This window comes from Maylandia zebra, linkage group LG20 (assembly GCF_041146795.1).
Source record: "Maylandia zebra isolate NMK-2024a linkage group LG20, Mzebra_GT3a, whole genome shotgun sequence".
Taxonomy (NCBI): domain Eukaryota; kingdom Metazoa; phylum Chordata; class Actinopteri; order Cichliformes; family Cichlidae; genus Maylandia; species Maylandia zebra.
The window spans coordinates 37,394,514-37,411,821 of record NC_135186.1 but is presented as its reverse complement, the minus strand read 5'-3'; the positions used below and the strand labels follow the sequence as shown (position 1 = coordinate 37,411,821).

The 17,308-nt window shown below is 44.4% G+C and overlaps 2 protein-coding genes across 3 annotated transcripts in view; both read left to right on the top strand.

Annotated features, from left to right (window-relative positions):
- Positions 1–9,881, top strand: part of LOC106675489 (galactose-specific lectin nattectin) — a 51,264-nt gene extending 41,383 nt beyond the window's left edge. The window contains exons 2-11 of the mRNA XM_024806499.2: positions 4,209–4,322; positions 4,786–4,818; positions 5,990–6,085; positions 6,525–6,618; positions 6,783–6,877; positions 6,973–7,017; positions 8,646–8,731; positions 8,856–8,990; positions 9,281–9,392; positions 9,563–9,881. Of these exons, the coding sequence (XP_024662267.2) occupies positions 4,289–4,322; positions 4,786–4,818; positions 5,990–6,085; positions 6,525–6,618; positions 6,783–6,877; positions 6,973–7,017; positions 8,646–8,731; positions 8,856–8,990; positions 9,281–9,392; positions 9,563–9,648 (816 nt within the window). The 5' untranslated portion in view covers positions 4,209–4,288 and the 3' untranslated portion in view covers positions 9,649–9,881. The remainder of the gene's footprint in view (positions 1–4,208; positions 4,323–4,785; positions 4,819–5,989; positions 6,086–6,524; positions 6,619–6,782; positions 6,878–6,972; positions 7,018–8,645; positions 8,732–8,855; positions 8,991–9,280; positions 9,393–9,562) is intronic.
- Positions 9,882–11,990: 2,109 nt separating this feature from the next.
- On the top strand, positions 11,991–17,281 carry LOC101470769 (rhamnose-binding lectin). 2 transcript variants are annotated; one of them, XM_024806497.2, is made up of 15 exons: positions 11,991–12,175; positions 12,707–12,739; positions 13,501–13,602; positions 13,783–13,876; positions 13,949–14,052; positions 14,124–14,168; positions 14,260–14,392; positions 14,629–14,732; positions 14,888–14,932; positions 15,027–15,159; positions 15,249–15,352; positions 15,450–15,494; positions 15,631–15,763; positions 15,843–15,946; positions 17,192–17,281. In XM_024806497.2, the coding sequence occupies exons 1-15, from the start codon at positions 12,145–12,147 to the stop codon at positions 17,200–17,202; spliced, it is 1,221 nt and encodes a 406-aa protein (XP_024662265.1). In that variant the 5' UTR covers positions 11,991–12,144; the 3' UTR covers positions 17,203–17,281. The 2 variants fall into 2 exon arrangements, with proteins under 2 accessions (XP_024662265.1, XP_014265748.3); XM_014410262.3 differs by lacking the exon at positions 17,192–17,281 and adding an exon at positions 16,440–16,651.
- Positions 17,282–17,308: the final 27 nt, after the last annotated feature.

The window sequence follows — 17,308 nt, the reverse complement described above, 5'->3', positions numbered from 1 at the left end:
ATAAACGCACTGTCTCTATTTCTAAGCTCTGCGCCTGAGTCCACTCTCTAACAGATATTTTTCCAACGAGCTGATTTCATTACAGCTTTCGACCCATGGACTGAAACACTTTCTCCTTTGTGAGTTAGAACAAAGATTTTCAATGCAAATCAGAATATTTTCCATACAAATGTGTTCCCAGCTGTACTCCTGCCGCACCCTGTCTATTACCGTCAGCTGGCAATGGGTTTGCATGTAGATCACAGGATTTATTCAAACACTGCACGACAAAAAAAGGAGTCTTGGAAAAAGCTGCACAGGAAATGCACTCATTTAGAAGATCATCATTTAACCAGGAAAAATAATCCCTCCAAGTGACTTTGTGGGTCCTGAATAATCTGGCCCCATCTTATCCTAATGACCTTACAGTGCCGTACGACAAATAGAGCACTTCGCTCTCAGACTGCTGGTTTACATGTGATTGCTCCATACAATGGGAAGCAGAGCCTTCAGCTTTCAATTCAGTTGAGTTTGAATACATTTTATTTATACAGCGCCAAATCACAACAGCAGTCGTCTCAAGGCAATTTATATTGTAAAGTAGATCCTATGGTAAAAAGAGAAAATCCCAAGAATCATATGACCCCCTATGAGCAAGCACATTGGCGACAGTGGGAAGGAAAAACTCCATTTTAACAGGAAGAAACCTCTGGCAGAGCCAGGCTCAGGGAGAGGCGGGGCCATCTGCTGCGACCGGTTGGGGTGAGAGAAGGAAGACAGGATAAAGACATGCTGTGGAAGAGAGACAGAGGTTAATAACAGATATGATTCAATGCAGAGAGGTCTGTTATCACATAGTGAGTGAGAAAGGTGTGTAGGTGGTTGTGGGTGTGTGTATGTTCAGTCCATGAGTTTAACGTGGGTCAGATGTCAGGAGGCAGAGTTCAGGAGTCTGACAGCTGTGGGGAAGAAGCTGTTCCGGTACCTGGTGGTCTTAGTCCGGAGGCTCCTGTAGCGCTTCCCAGAGGGCAGGAGGGTGAAGAGTCCATGTGATGGGTGACTGGGGTCTTTGATGATTTTCCCAGCCCTTTTCAGATACCACTTCCTGTAGATGTCTTTTATGGCAGGAAGCCAACAGAACCACATCATCTGCAAAAATCAGAGATGAGATTCTGAGGCCACCAAAGCGAAAGCCCTCCACCACTTGGCTGCGCCTAGAAATTCTGTCCATAAAAATTATGAACAGAACCGGAGACAAAGGGCAGCCCTGGCGGAGCCCATCACCCACCGGGAACGAGTCCGACTTATTGCCGGCAATGCGAACCAAGCTCTTGCAACGGTTGTATAGGGATCGAATGGCCCGTAGCAATGGGCCAGACACCCCATATTCCCGCAACACCTCCCACAGGACACCCCGAGGGACACGGTCGAATGCCTTCTCCAAGTCCACAATACACATGTAGACTGGTTGGGCAAACTCCCATGCACCCTCAAGTATCCTGGAGAGGATAAAGAGCTGGTCCAGTGTTCCGCGACCAGGACGAAAACCGCATTGTTCCTCCTGCATCCGAGGTTCGACTAACGGACGAACTCTCCTTTCCAGCACCCTGGCATAGACTTTCCCAGGGAGGCTGAGGAGTGTGATCCCCCTGTAGTTGGAACACACCCTCCGGTCCCCCTTCTTAAAGATGGGGACCACCACCCCGGTCTGCCAGTCCACAGGTACTGCCCCTGATCTCCACGCAACATTGCAGAGGCGTGTCAACCAGGACAGCCCTACAACGTCCAGAGCCTTCAGGAACTCGGGGCGGACCTCATCAACACCAGGGGCTCTGCCACCAAGGAGTTGTTTAACTGCCTCAGTGACCTCGCCCCCGGAAATTGGCGGGTCATTCCCCTCATCCCCAGACTCTGCTTCCTCCTCGGAAGACGTGTCAGTGGGATTAAGGAGGTCCTCGAAGTATTCCTTCCACCGCCTGAAAATTTTCTCAGTCGACGTCAGCAGCGCTCCGCCAGCACTATACACAGTGCAGGTAGAGCACCGCTTTCCCCTCCTGAGACGTCTGACGGTTTGCCAGAATCTCTTCGAGGCAGTCCGAAAGTCTTTTTCCATGGCCTCTCCGAACTCCTCCCACACCCGAGTTTTTGCTTCAGCCACTGCCCGAGCCGCATTCCGCTTGGCCTGTCGATACCTGTCAGCTGCCTCCGGAGTCCCACAGGCTAACCAAGCCCGATAGGACTCCTTCTTCAGCCTAGTGGCTCCCTTCACCTCTGGTGTCCACCATTTGGTTCGGGGATTACCACCACGGCAGGCACCAACCACCTTGCGGCCGCAGCTCAATGCAGCAGCTTCGGCAATGGAGACGCTGAACATGGTCCATTCGGACTCAATGTCCCCAGTCTCCCTCGGAATGCTGTTGAAGCTCTGCCGGAGGTGTGCGTTGAAGATCTCGCGGACTGGGGCCTCTGCTAGACGTTCCCAGCACACCCTCACTACGCGTTTAGGTGCACCAGGTCTGTCCAGCGTCCTCCCCCGCCACCTGATCCAACTCACCACCAGGTGGTGATCAGTTGACAGCTCAGCCCCTCTCTTTACCCGAGTGTCCAGAACATATGGTCGCAGGTCTGGTGATACGATTACAAAATCGATCATCGACCTACGGCCCAGAGCGTCCTGGTGCCACGTGCACTTATGGACACTCTTATGTTCGAACAGGGTGTTCGTTATGGCCAAACTGTGATTAGCACAGAAGTCCAATAACAAAGCACCGCTCGGGTTCAGATCAGGGAGGCCGTTCCTCCCAATCACGCCCCTCCAGGTCTCGCTGTCGTTACCCACGTAACGTCGTTACCCCATTTTACTATTCATCACTGATTTTTAAGAAAATAAGAACAAACTTGAGTCTGTAGCCAGGATGACAAACAGAGCTCCAAACATTCCTTTAATCTCAGCTATTAACGAATTCATGAATTTCTTCACAAATAAAATCTTAACTATTAGAGTGAAAAAATACTGATACCAATACTGATGACCATGAACTTTTACTACAGAGATCAGAGCATGCAGTAGGTATTAAAGTTTCTGCACCGCAGTGACTTCAGTGATGTCTGTCTAACAGACTCCAATTTGCCTTCTTCACATTCTCAGGTTAATAATGGAGTTCCTCAGGGTTCCACGCTGGGACCAGTTCTGTTTATATTTTAAATGCTTCTTCAAGGTATCGTTACAAGGCATCGCATACTTCTTGGGTATGCAGATCAACCTAGCTCTTTGTAGCCAATTAAATTGCAGGAATGTCTTTAAGACAACACTGAGTCAGGAGTCAGAACAGACTCTACCTGCTGAGGAGACTGAGATCTTTTGGAGTGCAGGGGGAACTCCTGAAGACCTTTTTAGACTCTCTGGTGCTGTCGGCCATCTTCTATGTTGTTGTTTGTGGGAACAGCAGCTTATCTACAGCTGAGAGGAAGCGGGTGGATAAGCTCTGTCCCAGGATGTTCCTCGACCCAGTTCAGGTAGTAGGAGACAGAAGAACTCTTAGACAATGTCTCCCTCTCCATGCACGAAGCAGATTAACTGAAAAGCCTTCAGTTAATCCAAAATGCTGTATTTCTCCTGTATTGGCTTCCCTTCATTGGCTCCCTGTTAAATCCAGAATTGAATGTAAAATCCTGCTCCTCACATACAAGGTCTTAAATAATCAGGCCCCATCTTATCTTAATGACCTTGTAGTACCATATCACCCTATTAGAGCACTTCGCTCTCGCTCTGCAGGCCTACTTGTTGTTCCTGGAGTGTTTGGTCCCAACTATATGCTTTAGCAAAAAGGAAAGTTAAAAGTAGAGATAGTGTACAATGGTGCAGCTGCCATACAATGGCATGTTGTGTTGTTCAGGAACTTTCAACAGTTCTTCACACAGTCACAGTCAATGGAAACCTCTCTTTAAACACTTACAATATAATACTGTTGACTCAGCATCACAAACACTGTCTCGTTTGTGGTCTCTGACCAGAGAGACATGTGGAGATGTTCCATGTAAATATGAAAATTTTCCATACAAATATATTCCTGCTGTGTTCCTGCTGCACCCTGTTTTACATGTTGTTTATTCACATCCTGGTTTTTTCTTTTTCTCATACTTTTTCCATTCCAAACATCCAACATCCTGCACGTGAGAAGGAGGATACTCTGCTTTTCCATTGGCTGTGCTTTGCATGTACATCACAGGTGTTACTGAAACAGAGTGAATCCAGCAGCTCTGTGTTTGATCCTCCATCAGCTCTTCACTGTAATCCAGATCTCCTAACATGATGCTCTGCTCCGGACTCAGCAGCACACTGTGTGAGTACAACACACTGATCATCCTTTATTTATACATGAAATCAGCTGCACATGTTCAGTCTAATCCTTTTCTAGCTTTCCACTGTGCTGTACTGTGACATGCTTTTCTTTCTGCTTTATTGGATCAGTTCATCTAACATCCTAAATACATGTTTGCATCACCTCAGCAGGACAGTTAGGCTTCACAGAGTCCTGAGAGCAATTCATGGCTGATCATTTACTTTGAAGAGTTGAAGTCAAACTGTCAACACAAATAAGTTTATTGACAAAAGTTGGAAAGATGAAGAGAATAAATGTGTCATTGAAATCTGCTGTTTAGAAAGAGTTTCCAAAGAATCCAGGTGTGAATGAAAGCAGCAGCTTTCTCCTGTTTGCTTTTCATTTCTGTTTCATGTTTTGAGGTGAATTCAACTTGATATCAAACACACAGTCTGACACTGAGCTTTCTTTCTGTCTCTTTCAGTGCTGGCAGCAACCTGTTCACTCATCACTTCAGGTAAATGCTGTTTTACTGCTTCTTATATTCTGGTCACAAAGAGCCTTTCTGTGAACTTTCTCATTATTAGAGCTCACCTCTTCTTCTTCTGTCTGTAACTACTAAATATTGTATTTGTGTGATCTAAAATCTAAACTCTATCCTTCACACACACCTTTTTAAAATCTTATTTCCGTTCCCAGTGAAAATGAAATGAAACCTGTCTGGTGGCTGCTGGGCGGGTGGGGGTGGGGGTGGGGGGGGGGGGGGGGGGGGTTCTGGATGTTGTGGGGCTCCTTGTTGACATGTGAGGAAATCAGGGATAGAGGCTTTGGATTGCAATCCTTTAAATCAATTTTGATTTAAAGCAGACCTTCTCAAAGTGTGGGGTCCGCCCCCTAGGGGGGCGCAGAGCCATTGCAGGGGGGGCGCGGTATGAAAAGGGGGGGGGGACAAAACCACTGCTAGCACGGGGCGGCCACAGAAACGCAAAGCAGGAGATGAAGCGTCGCTGAATAAGTTTCCAAACCAACTTCATTCTGAGCCAAAGACGAGAAAATATGGTGAAGCAAATCTGCCCTTTGGCTTCACCTGCACAGGTGCTGAGGTCGGTCTCCCTGCAGAACTGGTTTCCCTGCGTCGGGAGCAGCGCTGGGCTGTTCAAATCACGGACAAACAGGATCCCACATTCTTGATCTTTAGTTCAAACACTTGTTGTAATGACTAACTGCTCCTGACATGTTGGAGATGTTTGCTCTTTATACAGTAAAGTTACAGCAGGATACAAATAACATCAGGCTGATCCTGCCACGATTTGTTCCCTCGGTTCAAATCACGGACTAACAGGATCCCACAGCTGTTTATGTTTTTGAACCCATTTTGCTCAGAGAGACATTTTTTGACAAATGTATTGATGCAATGTTGAATATAGATAGATAATAACATGATAGATATTATGTCTCTGCACTCTTTACAAACTGTGATCTTTGTTGTCCACCCTGGGGCTAAATCAGCCAGCAGCTTCAGCAGACAGAGGTTACTGTAAGCTTCGCTGACACTAACCGTGTTTCACATCCATCAGGGAAAACTAAAGTAAGATGAGGGACCAGCTGTAGCTTCACCTTCAGCAAGAAAATGATCAACACATTCCCCATTAATTTATCAGAAATGTACAATTTATTTTTTATTTCAGGCTTTATCAGAGCTCAAGTTTCTCCTCCTGTGACCCCCATATCCACAGGGAGAGTGGTCACCTCTAACGGCCTCAGTGTTCCTCGCCTGAGCTGTGGTAAGATGGAAAATAGTGTCCAAGAATTCACTGCAGATCAAATTCAGACTCTCAGGCTAAATTCAACAAACTTAACAAGTATTGGATGAACTGTTTATAGTTTACAGCCTTTTTATGCACAGCTGCTTATTTTCAGTTTAAATTGTATTTTCCTGATCAACAAACCAACAGTGCATTTATTCTTTAAAAAAGCTCTGAGGATGTTGGACTGTGTATAAAAGTTCAGAAACATTTGATGTAGATTAGAAACAAAAACACTGACTTAAAGTTTCCTCCTTGATCAGAGTTAATGTAATATCCACTGTGGTGGTGTACAGAGGTACAATCCTCATTATTTATGGATCTGCAGCATCTGAGTCTGAAACTGAAGCCTGAAACCTGGATTATTGCATGTTGTGTTGAGTTGTTCCTTTTCTCTCATACTGTGTCTGTATAACAGTGGGTGGAATGATCATTGTGAGGTCAGCTGAGTACAGATGTGGAGGTGAAGTAATCTGCTCTCACGGTGACGCTGTGAACAACGTGAGGAACAGGTGAGCACTGTGGGATGGTAGAAGTGAGCCTTTGATTCAAAAGAAGAAACAAACTAAAACCTGTTGAACAGCTTTACTCAAACTAACAGGAAGTAAATGATCACCTGAAAGTAACTTGTTTCATATCTTTGAGCTGAAAACCAGCTGTTTCTGTCTCCCTGCAGCTGTGATGGAAAAACCGAGTGTGACATAAAGTCAAACATTACTTATGATCCTGGAGTCTGCAAATACCTGGAGACCACCTACGACTGCTTCCCACGTAACGACTCTGTTAAACCTGTGATTAGAAATGACTGATGAACCCAGTCTGTACATGAATGATTACAGTTTCTATGGGATCTGTGTCTGTTTCAGGCCAAAGTGTAACATGTGAAGGATCTCAGGCAAACCTTCAGTGTGGTGAGAACACAGCTTCTCTTTCTTTGTACGTTTCCTGCAGTAAAAATATGTTTAGCTTTAGAAATTTGGCGCAGTTGATGGAAGCGACTTTTTAACACAGTGGACACCTGTTGATCCAGTTTGAAGGAAGTATCCATGAAAACTCCAAGATTCCTAACAGCATCAGTGAGGCGGTTAGCAACAGGCCCCAGTGTGCCAGTCAGTTGTCCCAGAAGCATATTTCTATCAAAAACAATAATTCCGTCTTCTTTTCATTTAAGGTAAGAGAGTCACATAGTAACCAGTCTTTGACATCCCCACAGAGGATGTAGTGAAGATGAAACATCCCCAGTCAAGTGGAGGTAGATTTGAATATCATCAGCACAGCAATGAAAAGAGACATTATGTTTTTCAAAAATGGAGCCCAGGGGCAGCATGTACAGAGAGAACAACACAGGACCCAGCACCGAGCCCTGGGGCACACCACAGCGAACAGGGGCAGAAGAAGAGGAATGTTTACCCACTGTGACAGAGAAGGACTTCTCTGAAAGATATGATTTAAACCATGAAAGAACATTTCCTGTAAGGCCAACTACATGTTCTAACCTTGCCAAAAGAATATCATGATCGACCATGTCAAAGGTGACGTCAGATCTAATAGAAGTAAGACCGCAGAGCGCCCAGAGTCAGCGATTAGAAGGAGGTCGTTGAAAACTCCTAGTAGGGCAGTTTGGGTGCTGTGACGCGGTTTAAATCCAGACTGGAATTCATCACTGATACTGTTTATCTCTAAATGTGTCTGTAGTTGCTGAAGCACTATTCAAATCAAATCAAATTTTATTTATACAGCACATATTCAAACAACAATAGTGTTTCACAGTCAGTAAAAGCAGGAGACAATTAAAAGACACAATAAAACAGGACAACAAACAATAGGTAACAACACAACAAGCTAGAACAGCCAACTGGTTAGAACCAAAAGCCAATGTAAAAAGATAAGTTTTAAGACGTGATAGACTCGGCAGTACGAACATGAACAGGGAGGTTATTCCAGAGTCTGGGTGCCACGGTTGCAAGTGCCCGGTCTCCTCTCGACTTCATTCGAGACCCAGGTTGTGCTAGGAGCCTGTTTTCTCTAAAATGTGCTTTAAGTAATTTAAAGGAGGTTTGTGATTGTTGGAGCCTGTTCTCCTCAGGCAGGTCATTCCACAGTCAAAGGCCCTGATGGTAAAAGCACACTCACTGTTAGACTTAAACCTCGACCTTAAACAGGACCCACCGGAGGATCATGGGGGTCAACATTCACGCTCTGCAGCTTTAAAGACCCAGATGTGATCAGTAGAAGTTAAAAGTGAAACATGCAAAATCACACAAACATGTGAATCTCTCTGTCCCGCTGTGCAGGCATCTGCTGTAAAATTAGAACATTAACTAAAGTAAAATATTATTAAACATTAATTACACTCAGTGTCACACTAAAGATTCACTGCTGCAGTGAGTCAGTTACAAAATTAACACATAAATAAATGTGTGTTTCTTATTAAATCTTTTCTAAGCTGAAGTTCATGGTGAAGTTTCAGAAGTTATTTTTTCTTTTGAGGAATTTTTAATTTGATTATTGACCTTTTAACTTTGCGTTCATGCTGCAGCTCCTTCCTGCCCTGCTGGTTGGACTCGGTTTGGAGGTCGCTGTTTCATCTTTAACAGCAGCATGAAGACCTGGACTGATGCTGAGGTACATCAGGAAATAACAGCAGCTGTCGCTGCATCACTGATGATATAAAGACTTTCTGTCTTTGACTGATTTTAAATGCATTCTCACACTTTTCATCTTCTGTGCACCTCATCTTCCTCCTCAGAGTTCCTGTCAGACACTCGGTGGAAATCTGGCCTCATTCCACAGCACAGCTGAGTACACCTTCATCAGAGAGCTCACTCGCACAGCAGCAGGGTCGTATCTGACAGCTTGGGTTGGAGGCAACGACAGAGAGAATGTAAGTGTTTCACAGATAAAGAGGATGAGCTGCAGCTGTTTCTGATATTTCATATGTTTCTCTTCATATTCATCAGTTTGATTCAAAGGTCAACATGTGACAGACTGATTAATCAGGACTTTGTTCCTGGAGACAGATGTTGCTGTTGACTTGACTTTTCTTTTCATTTTTTACCTGCACAAACAAAATGAACCTTCGTTGTGTTCGAGTGGTGTAAGAGGTCTCATGTCTGCACTCTCAGCATAGATGCATCAAAGTACATCAGAACAAACTGAACTTTATTCTTCCAGGAAACTGTGTGGAAGTGGAGTGATGGTTCCCAGTTTGACTTCACAAACTGGGGTAATGGAGAACCTGACAACTCTGGAGGAGGTCAAGATTGTATGGAGATAAACTTTAATGGTACAAACTGAAAGTGGGCCTGTTGATGAAATGTGTTTGGTTTTTATTGACTGAAGTCATGTGATCTTAGGTCTTTATAAGAACTGTGTTTGTTCTTTTTACTTTAGAGAAGAAGAAAACATTTACAGCACAGACCTCTGATTTTATTTCTTTGTTTTGATTCTTTACAGGACGAGATTATGTCAACGACCAAAGATGTAACTCACAGAGAGGGTTTGTTTGTGTCAGAGACACAAACTGCTCCTTCGTGTCCTGACACGTCTGACATGATGATGTCACAGCCTCACTGCTGATGTCACTTCCAGCAGGATGTCAAGCCTCGATGACATCACTGCTGGATTCTGTTGATAAATATGATTTCATATCACAATAAACAGGAAAATAAATTCAATAAAATTTAAAGGAACTGAAATGTTGACCTGAAAGTGAGTCATTCATGCTTCAAATCATCATCTGATCATTTTAATAAACCTCAAAATGCTTTCTGTCTCCCTGCAGCTGTGATGGAAAAACCTGTGTGACATAAATACACCATCAGTACTTCTGATGCTGACAACTTAACTTTAAATCTAAAGAAAAGCAAATATTGCAGTGAATTGATGCAACGTTTGCAGTGAGCCAGTTTTTTGTGTGTCTGAATTATTAATAGCCTTTGATATCATTGTTATTCATAGTTCCTGTCTCTGTGCCTCCTCTGTGCTGTGTCATGCTATGTTCTCGTGTCTGTTCGTCCCCAGTTCAAAAAGCGCAGCAGGTTCCACTTCAGCACTTTAACTGCTGTTTGCACTTGTGGGAACTGTGAGAACATAACTCCCCTCAGACGTGTCAAAGCAAAAGTAACGAGTCTGTTTTGAACATGTAAGCAGTAGAAAGTGCAGAAATGTGTGTACAAATGTGGGGAGTAAAAGTACACTGACAAAGTATTTGTATTTCATTACTTCCTTCTGGATCAGAGATGTCAAAGTCATCTTACATGGTGGGCCACATACAGCTTTGATCGACCAGTGAAAGTCGTCTTTGTGTCAGTTAAACAAGTTTAACTCTACATTTAATCCTGAAATATCTTAACATAAGAAAAAGACGTTTCAGCAGCGTCTCAGTTTTTCTACATGATGAAGAAATGCTGCTGCAGTAAAGACGTCTGTCAGCACGACTGTAAGAAATAAATGTGTGATTACAGAGGAAGTTCTGGGAGCTGTCTGTCCAGACTGTCCTGTAATTATTAAACAAAGTTTCTGTTCACAGAAAATGTTGTTTGAGCCGCTGTAAGAAACAGACATTTCTATAGTTTACAGAGGAAAAACAGGAACTCTCAGTAATTGTGATTTTATTACTCTGGTGCAGCATGAAGGGCCGCGGGGGAAACTTATAAACTTATGGAAACACAAAAGTGCAAAATGTATCCCATCCATCACATTTCCCAAAGCCATCCAGTGGGTGGAGTAGTCGCCCGTCTAATTTTGGCCCCCAGACCTTATGTTTGACGCCCCTGACGTAGATCGTCCTCCTCAGCACTTCTTCCACCGTTACACAGCAGCTCGGCTCTTTCCTCGTTTTATTGACTTCCTTTGAGAAACTTATGAATCTCTTTCAGTTCTGCGCTTTTTAACAGAGCTGCTGACACATTATTCCAGCTGTCTGATGAATTCATTTTGTTTTTATGTAATGAAATTGCAAACGTGTCACTCTGTAACACTTTGTGCCGGGCTCCTTGTCTCTGCAGAGAGCCGAGGAGCCTGATGATGATTCAGAGGTTTGCTGCTAGCTTTCACACAAACACACAGATACGTGTTTTCACAGCAGGATGTGATATCCGTCTGTCACAGTGTTCATGCAGCTGTTTCACAGATAACCTCAGCTGCTGTTCTCCATCCAAACGCTGCCGGAGCCTTTATTTAAGCGCTTGTTGCTGATTGGACGTGGGCCTTTCACCTGCTCCACACTCTTATTTTAAATCCAGAGGCGACCACGGTTGGACTTTTAGCTCCTGGACTGTGGAACGGCCTCACTCGGCCCGTCGGGGTGATTCTGTGAAAACCACCTTGTTTTAGTTTATGCTTGATTATCGTGTCCTTCACTTCTGCACGTGAACGTGTGAACGTGCGCTCGTGTTTGTGTCAGTATGTTAAGACTGTGAAACACTGCGGCTGAACCGAGTGTTTCAGAGACGATGACCAAAGCTCCGCGTGAAGGACGAGCTGCCAGCGGTCACGACGTCTCTTTTCTGTCACATCGTGATAATTCTGAATAAACGCTGATGGTTAATGAAACTGTACAACAGTCATGGTTAAAGTCATGATCACAGCTTGTTGACCGAAGGCCTTTTAACCACCTGTGATGATCTGAATGCTGGGGGGTGTCCCACAGTCCGAGGTGCATTTATGCAGCTTTTAAAAGGATTTCCTTCTTTAACCGATTCAACATCTCAGTCTGAGAAAGAAAAGGCTGTTTTGTGTTGTGGCTCCATCTTCTCGAGCCACGATCCAGTTCAGGGTCGTGGGGGGGCCTTGAGCCAATCCTGGCTGACACTGGGCGAGCTGCGATTGGCTTCTATAATCGTTTCTTATTGATAGCAGTTTAGTTTTCTCCTTGGCTCTGCTGCACCTGATAAGCATCGGATTCTCATTTTTCCATTGGCTGCTTGTTTTGCACGTCGGTAAAAGTTCTCAGCTAAACGGCGTAAATACACCAAGGTCTCCGTCCGACCCGCCATCGGCTCAGCTCGCCACCGACAACCAGACCTCCGAACACGATGCTCTGCTCCGGACTCAGCAACACGCTGTGTGAGTAGCACACACTGATAATCCTTCATGCAGAAATGCACGTGTGCTCGCTTTGCTGCAGATTCTACTTTCATAGAGCAAATAATCAAACAGCTCTGTAGATACACGTGTTTATTGATCAGACGATCAGGGTTCATGTGCTGCCTGAAAATAATCAAAGGGTAAGAAATGGTTTATGCAGGATGGCTTTTAAGCTGACAGGATGGGAATACAATTCTGCTGTTAAATAATTCAAAGTCATTGAATAGAAATAACTTTATTAAAAAGCTTCAAATGTTTCCAACATTCTTACAAGAGACAAACATCTTTAATCTAAATGTTTATTGGAAGGAGCTCTGACATCATCTCATGTTGTTGATAAAATCATTTGTATGCAGATGCTGAGCTGCACTGACAGCGAATAGAAATATGATCGGGGTCGCTGACCTTTTACTGCAGTTTTCTCCTTTTTTCATTCGATATCATTTCATGTGTGAGTTTGGAGACGAACCAAACTCAGTCTAACACTCAGGTTTCCTTCTTGTTTTTCAGTGCTGGCAGCAACATGTTTACTCGCGAGTTCAGGTAAAAGTCTGTTTTTGTGCTTCTCTGTTACCTGGTTTATTCTCATTAATGGACATTTTTAAAAATGATCCTCACCTTTACTTCTCTGCCCCTGAGCTGCAGGCCTGGCTCATCGTGGGATTTGGAAAGTAGTGGGGATATAAATCTGGCAGATTTGAATAAACTGTGAGATTAATGTGTTTTTCAGTCCACATGAGCAGGTGCACGCTCTTAGACAGCATCAAAGGTCAAAGGTCAGACACTTACAGAAACTCTTAGAAGATTTAAGCTCCTATTTGAATTTTAACACAGATCCAATCAACATTAAATTATCTGTGGAAAAGTTTCATTTACCACAAACACGGCGGGAACACCTGCCCACTACCCCCCACTCTAAATCACACTCGTGTCTGCCTCGATTCAACGCCGTCACTCTCACCTCGTCACGTGACTGTTGCAGCTTTCAGAGACAGAAAAGCCGTCAGACCGTCGGTTTGTGCTGTGACTCTGCGTCAGTCAGCTGACTCCATGGCGGCGCTAACTGTTCAGCAGGAGGAGACGAAGAGCACAAAATAAAGATAAATGAATCAGTGAAGGAGAGAGAGCCTCAGATAAGGTCAGACGTTTAGTCTCTGCTCCCAGCAAACAGCCAGGCTGTCCTTGAGTCTCATCGTAGAGTCAAAACAGCAGACAGAAGCCGTCGGCTGACCCCCCCCCACACACACCATCAGCTGTGAGCTCATACCCACTCTGCTTTTTTAACTCTTTATTTTTCCCTCCAGGTGTAACCCGAGCCAAACGTTTTGTCCCGTCCACTGCGACTGCCATATCCAGCACCAGAGTGATCACCTGCGACGGCCACCTGGTCCAGCACCTGTGCTGTGGTAAGGCAGACACAGACTGTATGTAAAGGATGGCTATAGATTTAAAAGCCAACACTAAAGAACCCTAAGACTAAATTCTTTTCATGTCCAGCTGGGGGCGACACCTGCAATTGTAAAATCCATCCATCTCTGCTCTGAACCTCTCTAATCTCTGCTTTTGTGTCATACTGCGTGAAACAGAGAGCGGCGTGATCGTTGTGGAGTCAGTCGAGCACACATGTGGAGATGAAGAACACTGCTCTCAGCACCACAAACTGAAGGCCATCAAGAAGAGGTGACCACTGTCGGTAACAAACATTTGCAACAATAACACGATCACGTCAGTGAGCTCCATCTCTCCCCACAGCTGTGACGGAAAGAAAACGTGTGACATAGACATCCAGATCTTTGGTACTCCTGTTCCCGGCGCCTGCAAATACCTGGACACCACCTTCGCCTGCTTCCCAGCAGGTCTGTATCTGGATACTTCCAAACTCTGCCCGTGAGTTGTTACAGTTTGTGACGCGGTGTTTCTCTTTCAGTCCACAGCACAGCGTGTGAAGGATCCAACGCAAACCTTCGGTGTGGTGAGTGGGGCAGTTCCTCTGCGATTCAGGTGGATTTGTTTCATTGATGTACAAACATGTTGCTGATTTAACACGGTGAACTCTTCCTCAGATGAAGGAGAGGCTATAGTCGTCTACTGGGCTGACTACGGGCGCCGCGATACGACCACATGCTCTCAGCATCGTCCAACCCACGAGATCCAAAACGCCCATTGCCCCAATCCCACCACTAAAGTCGCTGACAGGTACCGAGGCTCGTTCTTCCCTCAGCCCGACGCAGATGTGACTGAACACTTCACAGTTCATCCTGCTGCTTCTATCAGCAGTCACCTCGTCCCACTGCACCACACAGATGATGTGCTAAATGTTTCTCTTCCCAGGTTACAGGTTAACCCTGGTTTCCCAAACTGTGCACACTGGTTTAGATGTTTCCTGACAAAGTATGTAAAGCCTCTGTTGACTCACTCACCTGCTTTCACAGCTGTAACGGGAAAAGCAGCTGCATTATTGAAGCGAGCAACTCAGTGTTTGGAGACCCGTGTCCAGGCACCTACAAGTACCTGGAGGTGGCCTACGACTGTGAGCGTAAGTACCTCAGAGTCGTAACAGAGCTCCAACGTGCCCTCGGGACACTTTGCTGCAGAGCTTTGGTCCCTACGAACATGTTTTGAGTGGATTTTTGAATCACAGTGATGAAATCTGTAGATGAATTTTTAGTTTCTAATTTGCTTCCTCATCAGTGCACACCGTAGCATGTGAAGGGTCTCAGGCAAACCTTCATTGTGGTGAGAACACACGTCATACTTTTGTATCGTTGGTGGATTGGTTCAATAGAAACCCAAACACAGTTATAGTTTAACTCCATGAACACTTCCTCAGATGACGGACACATTATCGCCGTCCACTGGGCTAATTACGGACGCCGCGATACGACCACGTGCTCTTACCAGCGTCCAGAATGTGAGATCCAGAATGCCCGATGCATCAATCCCACGTCTAAAGTAGCTGACAGGTACAGAGGCTCGATCTTTGCTCAGCCTTACATCTTCATTCAGATGTATTTCCAGCCTCGGCCGACTCACTCATCGTCTGCTTTCACAGCTGTAACGGGAAAAGGAGCTGCATTATCGAAGCGAGCAACTCAGTGTTTGGAGACCCGTGTCCAGGCACCTACAAGTACCTGGAGGTGGCCTACGACTGTCCGTGTAAGTGCCTTGAGGCTTTGATACCTTCAAAATATGGTCAAAGACAAATCTGTGCTCGAGAGATTAATCTGCATTTGGAAATGTGTTTCTTTTTCAGTCCACAGTATCACATGTGAACATTCTTATGCAAACCTTCATTGTGGTAAAGTTGCTTCTTTTCTATTCATCGTTTAAAACTGTGGTGATTTCATGCGAGAAAAATAAAACATGCAAGTGAAAAAGAACTGATATATCAATAATAACAGGCTGATAGTTTAACAGTGTGAATTGTTCTTCAGATGAAGGACACGTTATAGTCGTCCTGTCGGCTGAATACGGCCGCGATGACTCGACCACGTGCTCTTACAAACGTCCTCCCGCTCAGCTCAGTAACACCCAGTGCTCAATTCCCACCAGCAAAGTAGCCGAGAGGTACAGACTCTTTACACTTTCTCTCTGATGACTCGAGTATTTAGAGCCTCTGCTCACTCACTCTCATTTACATTCACAGCTGTAACGGCAGAAACAGCTGTTCCATCAAAGTAAGGAACTCTATGTTTGGAGACCCGTGTCCAGGCACCTACAAGTACCTGGAGGTGGTCTACACCTGCGAGAGTAAGTGCCTCAAAGACCCTTTGAACGACTCCTGAACAGCTCAAATCTCTGCAGACACCAGAAAACCTAAAATCATGTGTACTCACGCTTACAAAGCTACGCATCAAAGCTCGCCTATTTTTCAGTAGATGGGACTTTATGCGCTCAAATTGTGGACATAAATATTTTGTACTTGCAAATCAGGTTTTAGGTCCAATCAGAGGTTCTCTGATTGGATTGTTAAATTTGTGATTGACATGACATTGGCCAATCAGATGAAGGAAGAAAAATAGGGTCAACAGTTTCACACATATTTTTTGGCTAAGTCCACACGCAAATAAATAAATAAATAAATAAATAAATAAATAAATAAATAAATATATATAATTTTTTTTTTTTTTTTTTTTTTTTTTTAAAAACGCACATACAAAAGTACAAAATATTTATGAGGACAATTTGAGCCCATAGGACTTGATATGAAACTCTTTGTGAAAATAATTTGTTTTCTTTGCAGATGTGATTGAAGAAGACAATCCATGAAATCAATAAAACACCATGTTTGTGCTTCAAATGGAACGATTATCCAATCAGTAGTCATTAGGTAGATAAATCCAATGCAACACGTGGCCTGCAGGACAGTCAGGCTGTCGACAGATGATTGAACGTCAAACTGATTAAACGTCTCATAATTTTTCCTTCTTATTACAAAATAAAATTAATCGACCAGCCCTGCCTCAGCGTTGTGTTTAACATTATAGGGGTCCATCCCATAATTCATGGACAGGATGCTGTGTGCTGAACATGTGAATGTGTTAGTGTCACTGCAGAAGGCAGTCAGACAAACACGACTCCGGCAGATGATTTCAGCCCAAACTAATAAAGACCCCGCCCCAAAGTTAACGTGTTACCATGGTGATCTGGTTAGGAAAAAACAAAACTTTAAGCTCAACATACTGAGTAAAGTCCTTAATGTCAGTCACTGCATGGTGTGTGGCCTTACTGAGGTCCTCAATAACGTGACCTGTAAACGTGCCACTCTGAACATTTATACACAAAATCAAACAACTCCATACAAAACCACTGTAACATGTGCACATTCTGAATATCTAAACACGGTGACAGCATAACTACACTTTGAATTTAGATTACGCCGTAGCCTTGTGAACGTTCGCTTTGTTTTATACGCTTAGCTGTTTATTTAGTTGTGTGAAGGGAACTCGCAAAGTAAGACTTTCTTTGCTCAGCGTAACTATTTGTGTTTTGCAGTCTTCTTCTGATCTGCACTAATGCTCCCTCATCTCAGCACAGGCGTCTTTAAACTGTGAGCCCTGTTCTCTTCAGACGGCCTGCGAGCGCTTCTGAGACAGACTGAAATTAAACACT